Source organism: Narcine bancroftii, chromosome 2 (assembly GCF_036971445.1).
Source record: "Narcine bancroftii isolate sNarBan1 chromosome 2, sNarBan1.hap1, whole genome shotgun sequence".
In the NCBI taxonomy this organism is placed as follows: domain Eukaryota; kingdom Metazoa; phylum Chordata; class Chondrichthyes; order Torpediniformes; family Narcinidae; genus Narcine; species Narcine bancroftii.
Window position 1 is genome coordinate 332,754,690 of NC_091470.1, and position 23,058 is coordinate 332,777,747.

General features: G+C 42.0%; 1 protein-coding gene and 1 long non-coding RNA gene across 5 annotated transcripts in view; one reads left to right on the top strand and one right to left on the bottom strand.

The window, feature by feature from the left end:
- The window catches only part of LOC138755686 (uncharacterized), an 81,920-nt gene extending 74,554 nt beyond the window's left edge, over nucleotides 1–7,366 (bottom strand). Inside the window, exons 1-2 of the long non-coding RNA XR_011352467.1 lie at nucleotides 7,284–7,366; nucleotides 5,443–5,501 (exon numbers count right to left, since the gene is read on the bottom strand). This is a non-coding gene — a long non-coding RNA (uncharacterized lncRNA). The remainder of the gene's footprint in view (nucleotides 1–5,442; nucleotides 5,502–7,283) is intronic.
- ccdc12 (coiled-coil domain containing 12) overlaps nucleotides 1–23,058 on the top strand; it is a 122,570-nt gene that overhangs the window by 79,306 nt on the left and 20,206 nt on the right. For all 4 annotated transcript variants that reach the window (XM_069922107.1, XM_069922108.1, XM_069922109.1 and 1 more), the window contains exons 2-4: nucleotides 700–767; nucleotides 15,839–15,918; nucleotides 19,497–19,558. In XM_069922107.1, the coding sequence (XP_069778208.1) occupies nucleotides 700–767; nucleotides 15,839–15,918; nucleotides 19,497–19,558 (210 nt within the window). The remainder of the gene's footprint in view (nucleotides 1–699; nucleotides 768–15,838; nucleotides 15,919–19,496; nucleotides 19,559–23,058) is intronic.

Here is a 23,058-nt window from a genome sequence, read left to right on the forward strand (position 1 = left end):
TCAGCAAAGCCAAGGAGATGATTGTGGACTTCAAGAGGAAGTCAGGGAACAACCCAATCCTCACGAAGGGCTCAGTAGTGGAGAGGGTCAAGAACTTCAAATTTCTGGGTGCCAACATTTCCGAGGATCTGTCCTGGAGACTCCATGTTGACGCAATCACAAAGAAGGCTCGCCAGTGGCTACATTTTGAGAGGTGTCTGAGGTGGTTTGGTATGCCACCAAAGACTCTTGTAAATGTCTACATATGTACTGTGGAGAGCATTCAGGATGGATGAATCACTGCCTAGTATTGGAGGCACGAACTTTCAGGACAAGAATAAACTCCAGAGGGTTGTTAACTCGGCCTGCAACATCACAGGCACCAGACTTCACTCCATCAAGGACATCTACATAAGGTGATGTCTTAAAAAAGCACCCTCTATCTTCAAAGAACCCCCACTACCCAGGCCATGCCCTCTTCACTCCGGTACCATTGGGGAAAAGGTACATGAGCCTAAAGATGAGCACCCCGCAAAACAAGGATACCTTCTTCCCCGCTGCCATTAGATTCCTGAATTATCAATGAACTTACTTTTTGTGCAGTAATATTGTTAATATTATTTTACCTTCTAACTGTTAATACCTTGAGGAAATGTTTTGTGGTCAGTAGTGTAATAGAGGTATCACAAACCCATGTCACTTTATATTTTTGATCTGCAGAACAGAGGCAAAGATGAAGAAGGGCCAGGAATTAAGCAGCTCAAAGAAGATGAAGAAGTAAAGCATAGGTGAGAGAAATAGGTTTAGCAATTGTCTCAAGGTTATTTTTAACACTTGTTTTCTTTTCCTTTTTATTTTCACAGTGGCTCACGTTATAGTTCTATGGATGCAAATACACTTTGTGTGAATGGGAGCAACAAATGTTTACTCATATCACAATTTTATAATATTTAGACCCTGCCTGCTTGCCACACAGGACTAATTTACACTCAAACTCACAAGAAGGAATCTTGTACGGGTTTTTTTCGACTTTTTCATCCCTAACCAACTAAGTATCTGTAATATCTTTGATTATTGAATTAAATTAGCTGACAGTACATTAATGATGGGTTTAAAATTAGATTTTTATGGTCTCTGTGGCTTTGTACTGTATATGTCAAATCCCTTTAGATTTATTAAACAAATAAATGTCATTTCTTTTTCACATCAAAAAAAATAGTAAGGTTGGTGTTCTGTTGTATTTCACCTTTGTCTTTCTCAGTGCAGTATGAACTATGAGTTTTATTGTGATTTTTTAAGAAAGTACTGGATGTAGATTTGGAGATCACTTCATTGAACAGCTTGGACATCCCAGTGATCACCCACTTCAATTTCAAACCCCATGTCCTCAGGTACTGCCAAGTTGAGGCCACCTAAAATTGGAAAAATAACGCCATCTATGCTTTCGCAGTCTCTAATCAGATGGCATCAATGTTGACCTTCAATTTCTGTTAACCCCCCCCTTCCAGTCTCACTTTTTCCCTTTCATCATCCAGCTCCCCACCTTTTTCCCTTCATTCTATCATATAGCAATTTTTTTAGCCCTTCTCCCCCTCACTTCTAAGCTTCCTTCTCTGCTACCCTTTCACCGGTCTTACTGTTTGGCTATTCTCCTTCTCAGTCCCCTACTTTTTTATTCAGATGTGCCTCATTTTTTTCTGACGCTCCTGAAAAAAGACTCTGACTTGATGTCATTTACCTTTTGCTTTCTATGGATTCTTCATGACCTGCTGAATTTCTCTTGCACTTTTGTGCACTGCACGAAATCCCAACATCTTTTTTTTATAATATATTTTATTTATAAATTTAAAATCACAAAAATTCAGATACATTACTAGCAATGAACCTAATACTAAAACGTGGGGTCTGTGTGTGTGTATCTACCAGCTCCCCACCATGACTACCAGCCCCCCCACATCTCCATCGGGCACACAAAACTCAAAACGGTCAACCAGTTTACCTATCTCGGCTGCACCATTTCATCGGATGCAAGGATCGACAACGAGATAGACAAAAGACTCGCCAAGGCAAATAGCGCCTTTGGAAGACTACACAAAAGAGTCTGGAAAAACAACCAACTGAAAAACCTCACAAAGATTAGCATATACAGAGCCGTTGTCATACCCACGCTCCTGTTCGGTTCCGAATCATGGGTCCTCTACCGGCATCACCTATGGCTCCTAGAACGCTTCCACCAGCGTTGTCTCCGCTCCATCCTCAACATTCATTGGAGCGACTTCATCTCCAACATCAAAGTACTCGAGATGGCAGAGGCCGACAGCATCGAATTCCCGCTGCTGAAGATCAAACTGTGCTGGGTAGGTCACGTCTCCAGAATGGAGGACCATCGCCTTCCCAAGATCGTGTTATATGGCGAGCTCTCCACTGGCCACCGAGACAGAGGTGCACCAAAGAAGAGGTACAAGGACTGCCTAAAGAAATCTCTTGGTGCCTGCCACATTGACCACCGCCAGTGGGCTGATATCGCCTCAAACCATGCATCTTGGCGCCTCACAGTTTGGCGGTACCAGCCCCCCCACATCTCCATCGGGCACACAAAACTCAAAACGGTCAACCAGTTTACCTATCTCGGCTGCACCATTTCATCGGATGCAAGGATCAACAACGAGATAGACAACAGACTCGCCAAGGCAAATAGCACCTTTGGAAGACTACACAAAAGAGTCTGGAAAAACAACCAACTGAAAAACCTCACAAAGATTAGCGTATACAGAGCCGTTGTCATACCCATGCTCCTGTTTGGCTTTGAATCATGGGTCCTTTACCGGCATCACCTACGGCTCCTAGAACGCTTCCACCAGCGTTGTCTCCGCTCCATCCTCAACATTCATTGGAGCGACTTCATCTCCAACATCGAAGTACTCGAGATGGCAGAGGCCGACAGCATCAAATCCACGCTGATGAAGATCAAACTGCGCTGGGTAGGTCACGTCTCCAGAATGGAGGACCATCGCCTTCCCAAGATTGTGTTATATGGCGAGCTCTCCACTGGCCACCGAGACAGAGGTGCACCAAAGAAGAGGTACAAGGACTGCCTAAAGAAAGCTCTTGGTGCCAGCCACATTGACCATCGCCAGTGGGCTAATATCACCTCAAACTGTGCATCTTGGCGCCTCACAGTTCGGCGGGCAGCAACCTCCTTTGAAGAAGACCGCAGAGCCCACCTCACTGTCAAAGGACAAAGGAGGAAAAACCCAACACCCAACCCCAACCAACCAATTTTCCTTTGCAACTTTGTCTGCCTGTCCCTCATCGGACTTGTCAGCCACAAACGAGCCTGCAGCTGATGTGGACATTACCCCTCCATAAATCTTCGTCCGTGAAGCCAAGCCAAAGAAAAAATATCGTAAATATTCGTGTATAATGTGTTTCATGTATAATGCGACACCCCCATTTTTGAGGGGAAAAAGGAGAAATATTTACGGTATATATGAAATAAAAAAAAATAGAGAATTAAGAAGAACCCCCCCCACCATATCCTCCCCCTAATATTCTCAGATATCTGAAATGTTTTCTTCATTCTACTGAAATTCATAAATTTCACCGCTTCAAAACAAACCTCAATCTTCGTAATGGCATGTTGTTGCCAAATCCTTAAAAATTGACTCCCCATAGGAAATGGAACAAATCTATTTTGAAATAATGGCATTTTCCCTGACATCAAACCTCCTCCCCTAATCTCTATCAACCGTATTCCAAAGCTTAATTAAATGCTTCAAAATAGAAGTTTCTCTATTGCAATCAACAATCTTGAATTTCATTTATAAATAAAATCTTGTGGATTTGGTTTCCTATTTTATTGAGTTCTATATTCACCCAAGCTGGAATTTTATATTTTTTGAAGATTTTATTTACTTAACATATATAGGATCATAATAACAAACAGTAGTAAATAACCATAATACAATGTTAACAAATATATGCTGAAAATATAGAAAAAACTATTTAAATCATACCTTGCATTAATAAATTGCAATTGGGCTGCTTTATAATAATTCATAAAATTGGTGAGTTGCATACCTCCCAAATCATAATTCCACATTAATTTTTCTAATGAAACCCTCTCAATTTTCCCTTTCCATAAAAATTTCTTACACAAGCATTTCCTTAAATTTTTTTGGAGGAATTGCAATTGGAATTGATTGAAAAAATATTGTATTCTAGGGAAGATATTCATCTTAACACAATTAACTCTACCTATTAAAGTTATAGGTAACATATTCCATCTTTCCAAGTCCTCTTTTATTTTCTTCAATAATGGTCAGTAAATTAATTTAATTAAGTATTTTAACTCTGCCTCCACCCATATACCTAAATATTTTATTCCAATCTCTGGCCATCTAAAATTAATAACACTCTTACATTGTGTATAATCCTCATTTACTAAAAGCATAATTTCACTTTTATCCCAGTTAATTTTATGACAAGACTTATCCATATTCTTTTAATCTTAATTTGAGCTGGCACAAATAGTTTAAAGGATCTGTTAAATATATCAAAACATCGTCTGAAAATAAACTTATTTTATATTCTTCTTGATTCATCTTAATACCATTTAACTTAGAATCCTGTCTGATTAATGTAGCCAAAGGTTCAATTGATAAAATAAACAAAATGGGTGACAATGGACAGCCTTGCCTACTTGACCTAGTTAATCGAAAAGTTTCTGAAATTTGACCATTCTCATTCAGATTCTTGTATAATACATAAGGAGAATCTTTGTTTTCTCAGAAATTGAACATGCCAATAAAAGTGGAGAATGATCAGATAATATTCCAGCTTTATATTCAACTTGATTAACTATACCCTGTAATTGCACTGCTATCATAAAGAAATCTATTCTCGAATAAGAATCATGTCTATGTGAATTAAAAGAGTAATCTCTCTTAAGGGTTCAACCTGCGCCAAATATACATTAAATTTAACTCCTTCGTCAAACTTAATGTAATATTCGCTGCTTTAGCTCTCACCTCTGATTTTGTCCAGTACTGGATTGAGACAACAAATTAAATCACCTCCATTAATACCTTTTCATGTGATTCTGCTAAATGCAAAAATGTATTTCATATAAAATCCTCATTATCTACATTGGTGCATAAATATTCATAAGTGTCCACATTCTAGAATAAATTTGACAGGATCCACTATTACAACTTGAATTTTCACTGGTAATTTTTTTTTGCTACTCTTTTTTTAGAATTAAAAGATGAAGCTGCCACTTGGCCAACTTACTCCCTTTTTAATTTTAAATGTTCTTTCTCTGTCAAATGCCTCTTGCAAAAATGCAATGTCTCCCTTCATCTTTTAATGTTGTTTTTCCTTTTAATTTTACTGTTCAGTCCATTAACATTAAAACAAAATTGTAATGTATTATTCCCAACCATTATCTTAATTCCAACTCACTTTCAGTCCTGTTCTCCCAGGTATCTTCCATCAAATCAAACAGACTCCTATATTCATCTCTGTCCCAAAGAAAAAAGATAAATTTGAAATCAGCATTTCAAAAATTACAATGACTTCCAACAGAAAAAGATAATCCTCCCCCACAAAAATGCTGTATATAAAAGAAAGAACAGCACTACTCCCCTCTACTATGTGGGTTATGGCTTTTGCCACAACATGGCTCATAATAGTTAAAAGAAAGAAAACAACTGCCCCACCCTCTCACGCCGAGGGGAAAAATGACAAAGTTCGTGGAAGAAGTCTGTCCCTGCTGCTTCAAGTTCAGAATTTACTTGAGTATCGTCAATTATGACTGTCTCACTGGTCCTCCGAACCTCTCTGTAACCCCTGTTGATTACATAGAAATTGCATTGGCATGGCTGCCTTCAGTGAAAGCTATACTTGCAACACTTCCCTTTTTTGTTCTTGTTGAGGACTTGCATCTTCCACTCTCACTTGATAATCTTTCTTAATTGGAGGAAGTGATTCTGCAAAAGCTCTCGCATCTCTTTCCTCCACAAAGGATCTTGGTTGACTGTTTTCCAAAAACACCTATAATGTCGCTGGATATCTAAAAGTAGACCTTTTTTTCACCTTCACTGAATTAAATTCTTTTATTCTGTCCACCACCACCTTATTCAAATCTGCATAAAAGAAAATTCTATTTCCCTCAATAATCATAGGTCCAATATTTTGTTTCGCTTTTTGGACTGCTATTTTTAATATTTTTTCTTTATCTGGATAACTTAAACATTTAACCAGTATAGCCCTAGGTGACTCGCGTGACTGTCCTTTTCTCCTTAAGAATCTATGAGCCTTCTAATTCAATTCCATTTAGAAAACTTTCTTCTCCCAAAATTCTGTTTTTGGAAAAAATTCACAGGATCTTCATTAGCTGCAGGATCTTCTTTAGGACAAACAATCTTAGCATTATTTTGTCTATTTTGGTTTTCTAATATGTCCATCTTTTCCAACATCTCCTTCCTCTGTATATCCCAGGCAGTTTCTGAGTTATCTGTCTTCTCAATTTTACCTATGCAAATTGCCATATCATGTTTAACCATCTACATTTCCATATCAACTCTCTGAACTTTTTCTTTAATTTTACTGACTTCCACAGTATATTTTATCATGTCACGTCTAATGTTCTTTATATCTTCTCTTAAAATAGTAGCCAAATTTGGACCTTTAACCTCTTGAAAACCTCCATAACCTCTTTGTCATTCTCTTCATTTTCATCCCATCATTCTTGGTCTCCTTTATCTTCTTGGTCACTGCCAGATGCTTCTGACAGCTTTTTTATCTCAGGCTGCAGTAACTTACTTCTGATAACACTGTCTAACTTATATTCAGCAGCATATTCGTCTTCTTCGCGCATGTGCCGTTGCACACCTTCACACATGTGCACTAATGTTCGATACTCCTTTGGAGGAAGATGTAAAGTTTCAGCGCCATGTTCTCCGGTTCCCTGGAGGGGTGGCACTATTACTGGCTTAAAGAAAGCTTTCCTCGCTCGCGTCATTCGTAAAGAGAGCAGAGCCTGAGACCCTGGCTCCTTCGTCAAGGTAGGCTGCATTTTCTCCATTTGCTGCAGTTCTTCACTCACAATTTTCTTATTCTTTGCTTCTTCTTTGCTCTAAACGCTATATCCAGCACGATGTAGGTCGGATTTCGGTGGTCTTTGTTTTTTGAAAAAGTTTTTTAAATTGGAGTTTTAATATTATTCTCCTGGAAGAGTTCAGGTGCACCTCCTTCCCTCACGCCATTGCACTCTACCCCAATCTGCAGGTTTTCTTGTTTACCTTTAAGTTTGATCACCGAAATGGAGTTTCAATCCTGTGAATTACTCTTTCTTCAGTTTTCGACAGCATTGTTGGGGTGAGCACTGTGGAGTTGAGGAACATCTGAATGAATCAATTTAATCTTCAGACACTTTCTTGCTATATATTTATCATGTTCTATTTTTCTTCACCATTGAGACTGCCAATAATCCTTTAGATTTTCTGAGGAATTGTAAGGAATTTAAAGTTATTCTATTCTCAAATTAACCTCACATGCTCCTTTTATGCTTGGTGTTGTTTTCTGCAGTATCCAATTGTCTCTGGAGTTGATTTAGGTTATCTTCTCTTTGTAACTTGCCTCCAATTATCATGAGATACTGAGGACTGTTTTAAACACTGGAGTCATAAATTACCAAGAGTTGCGGTCTCAGGCAGGACATGATAAAGTTCTGTTCTTAACAATCTTAAAACTATTCATCATTTCCCCTCTCCCGTCCCTTTACTGCTCAAGATAAGATCAGTTATGAATAGATTCAGGACCAAGCCCAGCACATTCCTGGCTATTTGGGTTCTCAGTGGCTAAAATGTTCTGGTAAGATTAAAGAGTTGCTTTTGGATAGGAACTACGCAGTTAAATTTTGTAATTGGAATCAGAACTGAAAATAGTAAGTCAGATGCATCAGTGATAAAGAAGCAGTGAAAGAAAGAATTAATGGCAGTTTAAAATGAATACTGTACAGTTCAATCCAGTCACCTGACATGCAGGAATGGGCATTAAAAGACCATTTAATAGCCCCTTTTCCACTCGCACCTTTTCCCAGGAATTAACAGGGAATTAACTGGTTAAGGGACCAGTGGAAAAGGAAAGCAATCAGCATGCCGACATCAATTGACATCAAATAATGCCAGGGATTGATGGCCTCTACCCCTACTCATAACCCTGGCATCACCTGATGCTCATTCCATTCAAAGGTAGACTGCTCCCAGGAGATGAGTTGTGTTCAATGGAAAAGTAGTCATTGTCCCGGTTAAAGTTGGCCCAGTGGAAACATCACAAATGGCTTTCTATCCTGGGACACTGCACAGCCAATTAACTAGGATGCCAGTGGAAGAAGGGCAAAATAATTCCATGTAACTATATGTAATTTTGAAATAGTATGAGAGAAAGTAAATCAGGAACATGAATATGCCTTAAGTGTTGGAAATTTGAAATAATAAAAAAAGAAAATGGACAAATCATCTGTTGAAGCAAGACTTTTCAGAAACTGAATTTGCTGAAGACATATTTTATGTATGTCATTGATAATTATTCAATAAAGTGTGGCAAGTAGTTTGGTTCTGGCTGAAAACTAATAAATTGTATTTGCTTGGTACTGTTTGAAAGAAGAATATTAGCCATTACATCAAGTATATTCCTTGTTGGAACAGAGCCTGATTGACGGAGATTTGGCTTGAGGTTGAATTGAAAAGCCTGCTATTCTAGATGATGTGACATTCTTTCAGCACTGTACAGGACAAGAGCAGACTATGTGTTTAAGTTTTGGGGTGGGGTTTGTTATTTAGCAGGCCAATGTGCATGGTTAGAGAAAAGGGAGGCAGAGGTGTGAAGTTAATTTTCCATCATTTACAAGACTCCTAAAATATGATGTGCTCTCTCTTTCTTATTTACTTTGGAAGGAAACATCTTTACCCTATTCAGGTACTCGAACTACATCCACAGCGACTGGGGGTCCTCCTTCGTGATCGACGAGTTGCGTCAGTACCTGTTGGCGCAGGGCATCACCAATAGTAGAACCACCAGTTAAAACCCCCGGGGAAACAGCCAGGTGAAAAGGGAGAATGCCAGCGTTTGGAAGGCATTGAAACATTGTTTTTTGGAAATGAGCAGAATTCTAAATGACCCAAGACAAGTTGAATCTGACTTTTCCTCGGGTGCTTCATATCACCTAGTGGTTCGCAGTTACTGTTTCGTGATTTCAGTGTTAACCATGGAACACTACAGCACTGAGACAGGCCCCTTGGCCCATCTAATCCATGCTGAACTATTATCTGCCTAGTCCCATTGATCTGCACTCAGACCATAGCCCTCCATACTCCTCCCATCCATGTACTTATCTAAAATTTCCTTTAAATGGATTCTCTACTTCAAATGACAACTCTTTCCACACTCTCCCACTCTTAGGCTGAAAGGTGTGGCTCTGTTTGTTAGTTGGATAACATAACTTCAATTCTGCATCTCATAATCTCATGAGAACCAAATGACATGACTGTTCATGTATCTGATCTTGATTGTGAAATGTAGTATATTGTCAAGGGAGTCTTTGAACAATGCCATGACATATGAATATTGGCGACACACAGACTGCAAATGGTGGAATCTGAAGCTAAGCACAATCTGCTGAAGGAATTGAGCGCGTTGAGCAGTATCAGTGGGAAGAAAAAAAGGTTATGGTTTTGACCAAAACCCTTCTTCAAAACTGGGGATGTGGAGAAGAGAATATAGTGTAAAGAGGACAGAGTGGGACATTAGGCCATTTCAGATAGGGCAAAAGTCAAAATGTAAAGGCAGATAACCTTCACCAAAACGCATAACCACGTACCTCTCTAAATGTGTGGATGCCTTCTCCGAGCCGCATAATCCAACCCCTCTCAAACAGGGATAATCAGTGGAGCGCTGCACTCTGCCAATCAATCTGAATGTACAGCCGTACTAAACGGCTGTTTAGGGGCGGGCTGATGATGCCGTCAGCTCATGACCCATCTTCTGACTCATCCCTCTCCCTCCAAGTCAGGGGCAGCGGGGGCCGTCTGGGCAGCAGGAGTCGTCGGGGCAGCTGGTGCGGGCTGGGACAGCCACACCGGGCCATTTCGGCCTTCGGGGCCGCTCTTTGCGTCTCAAAATGTGGCAGAGCAATGGGTGTCTTCCCTATCCATAATCCCCCAGGCAGCTGAACTTTACTGGGAACCACAGAGCTGTTCCAGCTGCCTGGGGGATTATGAGTAGGGAAGATGGGCATCGTTCTGCCATGTTTTTATGACTGGTTGCATTATGGCACTAGTTGCTCCATCGGATCGGATCCGGAGGTTGCTACGAGACTCCTCTGGATATGAATGGAATGTTGGAGCAGCCTTTTAGGGCTGCTGTCTGAAAGGTCAGTTCTTAGTTTTCCATCCGCTCCTGTAGCCAACCTCCAGGCGGAGGCCTGACATGAAATGGCCTATAGAAAACAGAAGCCCACCTGAAATTGGTGAAATAAGACTCTGGATGCTTCTTCACTCAGAGAGTGGTTGCTGAGTGGAATGATCTTCCGGAAGAGGTAGTTGCAGCAGGGTCAATTCTGTCATTTCAGACAAGGTTAGATGAGTGCATGGATGTGAGGGGGTTGGAGGGTTATGGGCAAGGGAGTGGACAGGTGGAACTAGTGGAGTTTCACATAAATCGGTGCAGACTAGAAGGGCCGATATGGCCTGTTTCCATTTTATAAATTGTTATATGCTTGTTAAGACTGATGGAGGCAGTAGATTGACTGATACCAAAGGGTTAGGCAGCAGGGAGGCAGACCAGCCGCACATACAGAGTCAGATGCATCATGTTATAAATGATACAAATAGCATTACCGTGGTATCACCACATTCTCCCCCTCGTTTAAAAGAAAGTCAGTGAGGTGGGTTCAATGTCCATCACAAGTTCAGCCAACCCGGTGCTCTTTTCCGTCTCTGGGACCGCTATAGTGCCAGCTGTGGCTCAGCTGCTGGTTCCTGCGCAATGTGATGTGTGTTGGCAATTTGTGTGTCCAGTGACTGGGTGTTGGGGCAGCTGGAGTGGAGGTAGGGTTCTGGGGTATGTGGTGGTTGGTCATGATGGTAAGGGCGGGTGTTGGGGCAGGTGCTTGGGTATGTAGTCAATCGTGGTGGTGATGCTCACTGGGTGGTCAGTGGCAGTCTTAGGATCCCCCACACATGCCAGGACCTGGATAGAAACAGCATGGAGCAGACGAACCTTCTCAATCAGTGGGTCAGTCTTATGGCATCACCTGTGCCTCCGGTGGTCCTGGGGACGTCAACCAGGTTGGCAGCATGGTCCCTGATGTGGACTTCCTGGGGAAAGAAAACGTATGTTCATATGGCCGTACACAGGAGTGACCTGATTGATTGAAGCACCTTGGGTAGGACCTCTTATCAGTAGGAAATGGGCAGGCCTTTCGATTTCAGGGCTAGGAAGACTGCCTTCCAAATGGTGGCATTCTCCCTTTTCACCTGGCTGTTTCCCCGGGGGTTGTAACTGGTGGTTCTACTATTGGTGATGCCCTGCACCCACAGGTACTGACGCATCTCGTCGATCACGAAGGAGGACCCCCGGTCGCTGTGGATGTAATTCGAGTACCTGAATAGGGTAAAGATGTTGCACAATGCCTTTATGACCGTGGCCGTGGTCATGTCTGGGCAAATGGCAATTGGGAGTACTCATTAACGATGTTGAGAAAGTATACATTTCAGTTCGAGGAGAGCAAGGGTCCCTTGAAATCCATGCTTAGGCATTCAAAGGGGCAGGTAGTATTGATCAGATGTGACTTGTTGGGCTGGTAGAAGCGTGGTTTGCACTCAGCACAGACCTGGCACTTTCTGGTCAGCGTCCTGACATTGTCATGGAGTAGAGGAGGTTTTGGGCTTTGACAAAATGAAAAAGCCTGGTGACTCTGGGGTGGCAGAGGTCATCATGGAGGGCTTGGAGTTGGTCGGACTGCAAGCTGGTGTATGTCGCCTGGGACAGGGCACCTGTAGGCTCGTTGAGCTTTCCAGGCCAATACAAGATGTCATAGTTATTGGTGGAGAGTTCGATTCTCCACCTCAGAATCGTGTCATTCTTGATTTTACCCCGTTGCTTATTATTAAACATAAAAGCAATTGCATGTTGACCAATCAGCAGGGTAAATTATTTGCTGGCCAGGTAGTAGCTCCAGTGCTGCACTGCCTCAACAATGGCGTGGGCCTCCTTCTCGATTGAGGAGTGCCAGATCTCAGGGCCATGGAGGATGTGGGAGAAAAATGCCACAGGTCTGCCTGCTAGGTTAAGGGTGGTGGCTAGGGCAAAGTTGGAAGCATTGCTCTCCACCTAAAATGGGGTGGATTCATCCACAGCATAAATCGTGGCCTTGTCGATGTCCCCTTTGATGTGGGTGAAGACCGCCCGAGCCTCTGCTGACATGAGGAAGGAGGTGTCTTTTACTAAGGTATGGGCCTTGTCCGTGTAGTTGGGGACCCACTGAGCGTAATACGAAAAGAACCCCAGGCACCTTTTCTGGGCCTTTAGGCTGTGGGGAAGTGGGAGTTTCTTCAGAGGACGCATGCAGCCTGGATTGAGGCCAATGACTCCATGTTCCTTGCGCAGCTAAGGATGACCAGGCATGATGCGTGGAACATGAGTTTGTTTTTAATTATAGATAAGGTTGAATGCCTTGACTGTTTGTAGGAATGTTTCTAAGTTTGTGTCGTGTTTCTGCAGGTCATGGCTGCAGATGGTGACATTATCCAAATAGGGAAATGTGGCCTTGAGCCCGTGCTGGTCCAACATTCAGTCATTTCCCTCTGAAAAATAGAGAATCCATTGGTGACTCTGAAGGAGACCTGTAGGAAGTGGTAGAGGCAGCCATACGTCTCAAACACAGTGTACAGGCGGTCCTCTGGGCAGATGGGGAGGTGGTGTTTGCCAACTTTAGGTCGATGGTGGAGAATACCCAGTATTGGGCTATATGATTCACCATGTCGGCAATCCAAGGAAGTGGGTACGCATCCAGCTGCTTGAAGTGGTTTGTAGTTTGACTGTAGTCAATCATTCTGCAAAGTTTTTCCCTGCTTTTGACCACCACGACCTGGGCTAGTCGAGGTTCAATAATCCCCTCATCCAGAAGCCGTTTCACTTCTGATCTGATAAATGCCCTGTCTCTGTGCTGTATTGTCTGCTCTTAGTAGTGACAGGCTTACAGTCGGGGATGAGATTGGCAAACGGGCGGAAGAGGTATCCGGAGGATGGATATCCCGCAGGTCAGGTGCGGTGAGCGGATTGCAGTTTGCTGCATGAGGAAGATGGGCAGTTTAAAAACTGGTGGTTGCGGACTATGAGGGGAGGGGCTGTTGAATTCTATAGTGATGATCTTGAGTATCATGTGTGCGCAGAGCTGTGGCATTACAAGCTTTTATGCATTATGCTATGAATAGTCAGTGTCACAATGCAATAGCCGCAGATCTCTGGTGAGTGGGATTTGGAGGCCTTCGAAATCTTGCCATCATCGAACAGGTGAGCTGGTGAGGGCTATCCTGGTTGAGAGTGATTGTTGACAGTAGAGAGTCATTGTCCTAGTTGCCGTCCGATCCGGTAAAGTGACATCCATGATCTAGACTGGTAAGATGCGACCCCATAGTGTGCATGCAGTGCAGTTGCTCGGGGGCAGAAGTGATGCTGGCCAAGATGGCAGCTGCTCCCACTGCCCACAATCGGCACTGCTAGTAGAATGAGAAGGTCTGGACTTACAAACTTTTGTATAGTGTCCCTTCTTCCCACATCCTGAGCATACCGCTTCCTTGGCTGGGCAGCATTTCTATTGGCTGCAAACGTAGTACTTCGGGTACTCAGTGATGGTGTCGGGGCACCCCTGCGTGGCAGTGGGCTGGGATCCCACATCTCAAGATGGCGGTGGCCGTGTCGTCGGTGGAGAATGAGTCCATTGTTACGCAGGATATCTCGAAGGCCCTCTGCAAGGTCAGTTTGTCTTGTTCCAACGGCCGCTGGTGAATATAGTCTGATCAGGCATCCCAGACGAGCTCATCTGTATAGACATCTGCAGAAGCGTCTCTTCAGCCGCGGACTCGCCCAAGTTCGCGCAGGACCTAAAGTATTCTTCAATCGGCTCATCAGGTTGCTGCTTGTGAGTGGCCAGGGGATGTCTTGCATAGACCTCATTCGTCCTAGCCCTTCCTGTACTGGTTTTGGAGCTTTTTCATTACCTCTTTGTACGTGGTGCAGCCCCTGATCACTGTGTAGGCGCAGTGGCCGACCCGCAATCGTAGTAGACGCAGTTTGATGTTATGGAGACTTGCAGAAAGTCGTTAAAACAGTGTAACCAGAGATTGAATCGGTCTGGGGCTTCAGGTGATTAGCAACTTGTCCATTGTGATTTTTAAAAAAATTATGGGAATAAAATTGATATGCTATCAATAACTCCAAAAGGCTGTAAGTTACCAGACAATAGGCTTTTATTCCCATAAAACTGCACATGCATTCATGTTGCTGGCCCGATTCCAGGGTTCGTATTGGAGGAGGGACTTGGGTGTCACTATCTTTAATAGGGAATTCCAAGAGGGGGGAGTCACTGGGTTAGTCAGCAGGGAGGTGGGCCAGCCATACATACAGAGTCAGTATAAATGGGACAAATGGCATTACCGTGAAAAGTAAGACTCCTTAAATGAGTTTCTAGCCATTTTTCCACTGGAACCTTGTCACAGGAATTGACAGCCAATTTACTGGTTAAGGGTCCAGTGGAAAAGTGAATCAATCAGTACGCCAGCATTAAATCTCAACCCTTACTCACATCCCCAGCATCAGCTGATTAAACCAGTGAAAAGACTACAAGTTGCATCCGGGACAATTGTTGAAGGTAGACTCTCCTATCCCTGGGGAGAACTTGTGGTCAGTGTGAAAGCAGGTAGTGTCTCAGTTAAAAGTGACCCGGTGGGAACAGCAAAAACTACTTCTTAACTGGGACATTGCATGGCCAATTAACTGGAATGGTAGTGTAAAAAGGGCTTCTGATTGAGTTTGATGGTTAGGAATCTGACGGTGGACAGATTGCAACTGTTCCTGAATGTATGGTCCTGTTGAGAATGGCTGTTTTAGAGTCTTGGCAGCAGTAGGGTCAACAGAACTGTTAAGATTTAATCTGAGGATAATGAGATGAATTACTAATCCTATTCCTATTGTGAATCATTGCAGCTAATTAACTGCATTAAGTTTTAAAAGCACAATCCACAGTGCGAGAGATTTGGTATGTTTTTATTTAGTCTTTGGTAATTCTCTCATGCTGTTTTGCTATTAATTTTGCCTTAACTGTCAAAGGCACTGAAATGATATCTGCTGCCCTCAACTGACAAATAGTCTGCATCGCTTCTTAGAACTACTGAATTTGGAGATCCCTGGAGCATCAAAAGTGTATTCAAAGATGGACATTTAAAATGCAGTATATTAATTTTAGCAAAAATCTTATGAAGAGTAGTTTACTCAGATTTTCCTTCCCCAGATTCTGGCACTCCTGCTGAATATTTCCAGCACTTTCTGGTTTTATTTCAGATTTCCAGCATTTGTAGTTGCTGTTGCTCCAGGAATTTTGATGGACTGAAGCAGGTATACTCAAACTGTGGCCCTAAAGCCATGTGAGATCTTTTGTGCAGCACAAGGCTCTTCAAGATCTCTATTTCTGGACTAGACTATGAAATGTAAATAGACTAGTGTATGCCCAAAGATCTTGTTTCTATGGATAACACAAAAACATGGCTGCCACTGACTTTTGATCTTGCTCTTGCAGAGAATTAAAACTGCGCAACTATGTCCCAGAAGATAAAGAACTGAAAGAACGACTTGTGCCGAATGTCAAGCCAGCCTCGGGTTAGTATCATGTGAAATGCAAACCACATCCTTAACTATGTAATCTCTATTTATTGCAGCTTTTTCATAAGAAGCTAATTTTAAAGCTTAAAAACATTTGAGATTGAAATAAATTGGTTGAGTAGAATTATGACCCCACCCCCTTGATTTATAATGTTCAGGAACTTTCCACAATTTAATATAGAACATCAGTTTATCGTAGAAACGCATTTAAATGCAAAATATTTGTGATTTAAAGATGCAGCACAATTACAGGCCATTCTTGTCCACAAGCCTGCACTGACCAAGTACACCATGTGATTATCATATATTTCGGCAGATAAGATGACCATTGAAGCACCCAAAAAAAAACAAAAAAAAAGGGGTCATCTTATCAGCCAGACACAAAAACAGATGACTTTAAAATTTTGGCCGGAAAAGCGGATGGGTCCCAATCGTTGCCGCTGATTCCAGGCACCTGCCCATGACTGTCACCAGTCCTGACGCCTCCCCAATTGTAAAAAAAAGTTGTGGAGCCCAAGGTCCCCGCTCCTGCCCGGGAGCTCGAGATCCCTGCTCCTGCCCGGGAGCCTGAGGCGACTTCTTCGATTTGGATGGCACCACACCCGATGGTGAGAATGGAGTCACCGACTCCCACTACAGCCAATGCTGAAGACTTGGACCCAGCTCTATTTGGCATCTTCCTGGCCAGAAGTAAAGATCTTGGGTTTTTTTTAACTGTTATTATAATCACTCTCTTGCTTAATTTACAGATTTGTTACTTGGCGATTGGGGTGTTGTAACAAAGTTTGGGTTGTTGCTGGGAGGTACTAGTCTCCGGCATGTTCCTTGCAGTCGCTCTGAGGCGTCAAGCAGAAAATTGACAGGTCATCTTATACGACCGATTATGAGATAAAACCATGAAATTCAGGATGAATATCTGAAAGCTCTTATTGGCCAAAATATACAGGGTAATTAACCTACTAACCTCCTGTGTATTTGGAATGTGGGAAGAACCTGGAGCACCCGGAAGAAACCATACAGGCATGGGGAGCACATACAAATTCCTTACAGTCAGCATGGATTCAAACCTAGCTTGCTTGTACTGTAATAGCTTTTGCCTAATTGCTATTAAACTTTCTGGGTTTATACTAATTATTTCAGTGAGTTAACATGAGAAAGAAATATAAATATTATCACTTGGTAAAATAGATGAAGTATGAAATGGAGAGTTGGAGAATTCCATGAAAAACTGGATACAGTGAAATCTGAATTTGTAACAACTGAAATATTGAACTTGAAATTGATGTTTGATTCTTGGACCAACCAGAATAAATGTGTGAATGTTGTCTTTACAGATTTATGTTTAATTATTTTTGAAGTTAATGCTTAATAAATTTGACTCATTATTGATCTGAAGGGAATAAACATTTGACAAGATGTGTGAACCCAGACTCCAATCAAACCTTTCAGTTTGTTAGAATTCAGTACGAGTTAGGACAAACATGAAGGGGATAAAATGGAAAAGAGGGCTGAACGGAGCATATGTCAGATGAGGAAAGCCGAAGAAGGTTGAAATTTGAATCATTTGACTTTACTGGAGTAATCAATATTTTTTCTAAAAGTTTGTTCTTGGATAGTGTGCAATGAGGACAAGAACATTTATTATCCATCTATGCTTGTAGTTGAAAATGTGAAAGTTGATTTTTTTTCCTGAGACCAGTACAATCATGTTGATGGGCATTGGGCTACAAAATTAAGGTTTACGATTTATTTTATTGTCATGTAATAAATCAAAAAATGTAATATACATGATATACTTCAACTTTTGCCTGCCGTAAGAAAACAGAGTTGCCATGAGCATTGCCCAGCACCTCTAACAATGAGAGGAAGGAGCAAGAGATATTGTCCATGGATTCATCTCCAGCACTCCTGCAGACTCCTGTTAAAACTACTGCCAATCTGAGCTCCAGATCCGTCAACATCATGACTGGGCATGGGGACCCTGTCAAGTGTCTCTGCTGGGTCTGCACTAGCAGCAGTGTTGCCATTGCAAACAGCACCAGAAGCACCAACGTTATTTTTAGTTGCAAGGATTGCATCACTTCCTTTATCATTAAAGTATTGGTGATACAATAGCTCGAGTTGGTTCCAGGTGAAAGATGACTACAAAGGATAATCAATGACTTAATCACAAATGGCTGACTATGGTGTAGTAATAAAGAATAATTAAATGCAGGATTGCTCATTGATAATTTGACTCTCCTTTTAAGTTGTTGAATACAAATGATATAGATGGGAATGAAATCAGTGGTATTATCTGCTCTTGTCTCTTGGTAATTGCTACAGTATTGGGCCATACACAGGAATTCTTGATCTGACACGAGATATTTACAGAAATGGAGCAACGCACAATCTGTATGAAGAGCTCACTGGGTTGAGCAGTACCTGTGGAAGGAAGAAAGAATTGTCAGATTCATCAAGACTGAGAGGGAGGAGGTCTGCAAATTTGACTTTTTTCCCTTTCATTGATGCTGCTCAACCTACTCAGTTGGTTGTTGCTCCAAATTTCAGCATCTACAGTCTCTTGTGTGTCTCCAATTGGACAGTTGATTCATCTGTGACCGCAGGTGTACCAGAAATGGGCTGAACATTTCCCACCCTCTGCCCCTGATGAAAAGGTGATCACAGCAGCAGACCAACAAAGGGCTCAGTGATTGACAGACTCACACAGGCTGTGGGCTGTTAACAACTTGCGGTTAAAGGACCCACACAGACTGTGGGCTGCTGCAGACTGGCTCATGATAACCAGTTATCAGAACTGGGATTAGAGAGGGTGCTGAGGGCAAGAAGGGCTCCTGAAGGGCCTCAGGCACTGAATGCTTCCTGATCGTATTGGAGGCTTAAATCTAAAGCTCAGCTTGCTGATGGTTTGTCGGAGTGCCGGAGGTACTCTGAAGGGACTCTTGCTTTTCTTTATTGTTGGGGGTGCTGGACAATGCTCATAGCAACTCTGCCTTATGGCAGACAAAAGTTGTATTATATCACATGCATTACATTTTTAATGTACAATATTATTAGGTGACCAAGTTGCATGTGCTATGGGTAGAGAAAAAACACTGGTTTTATTAAAAGTTATCAGCTAGAGAGACCTATCAAAAGGTCCTTTGGCTGGCTCAAATGTATCAGTCCCCGTGGTTCTTTATTGATTTTTCCAATCTTGGTTTGAGTCTCTGATTATTGTCATTGCAATGGAAACAGCCCGTAGAACCAGAGAATTCTTTAAATTAGGCATGTGATCTCTTATCACTTTGCATCGTCTGTCTTTTGCCCTGGTATTTCTTTTCCACAGAACTACTTGCCCAAAGGGGCTCAAAATAGTTCTCAATTCAGAACCAATGATCAATAAATACATCCTAGCCAATCTACTGCTGCTTCAATTGAATTGTTATCAACCTCCTGACTATACTGCCTAAGCATTCTCAGTGAAATTCACATTAAAGATTGAAATGTGACTATCTCTAGATATGTATTATTAAACCTCCCAGTTGGTTATATCATAATTGTTGCAACTCTTTGCTCTGATTTTGTATTCACAGTGGAGGAAAAGGTGAAGGACCAACTTGAAGCAGGGAAACCTGAACCTGTCATTGACGAAGTGGTATGCCATTCCTTCTTATTGTGAACTGCAATCTCACTGTGAACTGTCTACTGTAGAAAAGTTTGCATCAAAGAGTGCTCTGCAGAAACACTCTCTATGAAGGTAGACGCGGGTATGATCTTGAGACCATGCTGATCTAAAATTAGTATCAGTGATCCAGGGTTTGGAAAAAGAAACGTTACATTTTGTATTACCTGATGGTTCCATATTGCTTCTGTGTGCATGTGCAGTGGTTATCAACCCTTAGCCTGTCCTCCGTAAGCTTTCTCAGTGAAGTTAAAAGAATCATAGAATTCCTATAAGAAAGGATTTAACCCATTGTGCTGTTCCAGTCGAACATTGAGGAACTTGGGTTATCCAATCTTTTAATCTGATGGAGGATCCTGCCTCCTCCACCCTGTCAGGCATTGAGTTCCATATTCCAACCACTGTTTGGGCAAAAATAAAGTTTTTCATCTCTGCTCTCATCCGATCACTTAATTCTGTGTGTCCAAGTTACTACACCTTTCTAGGTCTCTCTCTAATTTTGTACATTTTAATTAAATCTGCTCTGTCTTCATTGCAAAAAAAAACAAATCCACCCATTTGGAGGAGCTGCAGGGAGATAGTCACCCCCAAAAGTCAGGTGGCGGATAGTTGGGTGACTGTTTGGAGAGAGAAGGGGAATACGCAGTCAGTGCAGAATACACCTGTGGCTGCTCCCCTCAACAATAAGAGTGCTGTTTTGGATACTGATGTGGTTGGGGAGGGGAGGTGGGAAGGAAATGATCTACCAGGGACGAGCTGTAATTGTCATGTTCCTGCCTTAGAATCTGATCCTTTGGCTCAGAAGGGAAGGGGGGAGAATAGGAGAGCGATAGTGATTGAGGATTTGATAGGCAAACAGATAGGAGGTTCTGTGAATGAGATCGAGACTCCAGTATGGTATGCTGCCTCCTAAGTTCCAAGGTCAGGTATGACTCTGATCAAGTCCACAGCATTCTCAAGTGGGAGAATGAGCATTCAAATATCTTGGTCCAATGACATAGGAGTAAAAATGAAGTCCTGAAGAGGAAATATATGGAGTTAGGAAGGAAGCTGAAAAACAGGAATTCGAGGGTAGCAATCTCAGGATTGCTGCATGTGTCATGTGTTAGTGAGGGTAGGTATAGGAACTTGGGGCAGATAATAGTGTGACTGAAAAATTGCTGCAGGGGGCAGGGTTTCAAATTCGTGGCTCATTGGGATCTCTTCTGGGGAAGGTTTGACCTGGCAAAAAGAACAGGCTTCACCTGAACTGCAGAGGGACCAATATCCTGGCAGGGAGGTTTGCCAGAGCTGTTGGAGAGGGTTTAAACTAGTTTGGCAGAGGGATGGGAACCAGTATGTGAGGGAAGAGTATAGGGCAGAAGGTGGAAAGGATGATGCAATGTTTTGTGGGATGGATCGGCAGGGGACAAAGCATAAATGTAGTCAGAGGGTTTGAAATGTGTCTATTTCAATGCAAGAAGTATTAAGAATAAAGGAGATTAACACAGCATGGATCAGAATGAGCAATCACGATGTTGAGGCTGTGACAGAGACTAGTTGGCGGATGGGCAGAATTAGCTAATGCAGGTACCGGGGTTAGGTATTTTAAAAGTAATATGATGGGAGGTCAAAGGGGGAGTAGCATTACTGGTCAGGGATAGTATCATGGCTGTAGAAAGAAAGGACGATATAGAAGGAGTGTCTACTGAGTCTGTGGGTGGAAGTCAAAAATAGGAAGGAAGCAATCACTGTACTGGAAATAGTCCATGGGCTCCCAAATAGCCCTTGGGAAACTCAGATAAATAGACAATTTTTGGAATGGTGCAGAAATTAATGTGGTGGGAGACTACAACTTCCCTACTGGCACATCCTGACTGCAAGAGGGATAGATGGGCAGAATTTATCAGGTATGTCCTAGAAATATTCCTGATACATTATATAGATGAGCCAGTGAGAGGAGAGCCCATGCTGGATCTAGAACAGGGTCAGGTGGCAGACCTCTCGGTGGGGTACATTTCAGTGACGGTGACCACAATTCCCTGAGCTTTAGCATAGCTGTGAGCAAGTACAGAAGCATACAAAATGGGAAATTGCTTAATTGGGGAAGGGCTAATTACAATGGGATGAGACAGGAACTAGGTACAATAAATTGGGAAAAGGATTTGGGCATTGTAATTGATCAACAATGCTGGTCAAATTTACATATAGATAGTATGACAGCTCTTATTAATTCAAGATATAGTGTTATAAGCCCAGAGGACCCCAATACCCAGCAGCAATAGATATTCACCAAGACAAATGGTTACTTCAACAAATGATCTTTAAGCATGAAAACAGAATCACACTTTAACTTATCACTATTAACTTAACTAACCTAATTTAACCCCCTTCTAATTCAAAGCGCGTGTATGTAATGTGTGTGAAAGTTCAGAAACGTTCTTTGATTCACAGTCCAATCTCACTTCTCATTCCTCCAAGTTCACTGGTTGCAGGAAGTTCTTATTACTGTGCACAGAATTTAACATTTATAAAGTTCACCAGGCTTTGGTGCTTGAAAGGTAAATGGTTACCACTCAGGAAAGGTTCTTGTCAGTTTTCAGAGAGAGATTTGTTGTTCCAGGACATCCACAACTGATTCCTTTTTAACTAGCCACTCTAGTGTCTTGAAGACGAAACTTGCCCCCTCAGGGTTCTCCAGATGATAACCTCTTTCTTTCAGGTCATCACAGAGTGCCTTTTTGTTTCTCATATTCCAAGTGAAACATTAGACAGCCAGTCCTCTCCTCTTGCATGAACCACAAGGGCTTTGACCAGGCTGAACTAAGCACTCACAACCCGTCTTCTAAATAGGGTTTTCCACAAGCTTGCCAGCTTGTCTTGTTCCAGTCCCAGTTGCTGCTGCTGACTGTAAAACTGTCGAACTGATCTCTCTCTTTTTCACATACAAAGAGAAAGCCTGTTATATTCTCTCTGCTTGAAAAACCATTCCAGACAGAATGCAGCTCCGACAAGCTCTTTCATCTGTTGCCTTTTTGTAAACATCAATTCATTAGTGTAGTCTCTTCGGCACTCTCTAAAGCTTTTGCAAAGACTCTTGGCCCCAACATGTCTTGCATGAGCAGAGCTCCAGTATCTTAAATAAGATCTCTTTGTATGTGATCTACAATAAAAACCTTGCCCCAATTTATCTCACAAAAACATCTATAATCTATTACAGTAATTTTTTACATCAACTATATCTCACTCCTCAAAAGTTACATAATAGTAAATAGAAAATCTCAAATATGTATTTTAGGTCTAGCATAGATATTGGTACTTTTATACATTTGACCTGGTTATGCGTGAAATTAAGACCTTTTTGGATAAATATTAAAGATTATGAGGGTGGACTTCCCTTTTGATGTGCAATTGTTCCTTTTGAGGCATTTGGCTGTCATGAATGTTAACTTCCTCAAAAGTAAATCCAAATTTATTAAAATCACTTTGGCAAT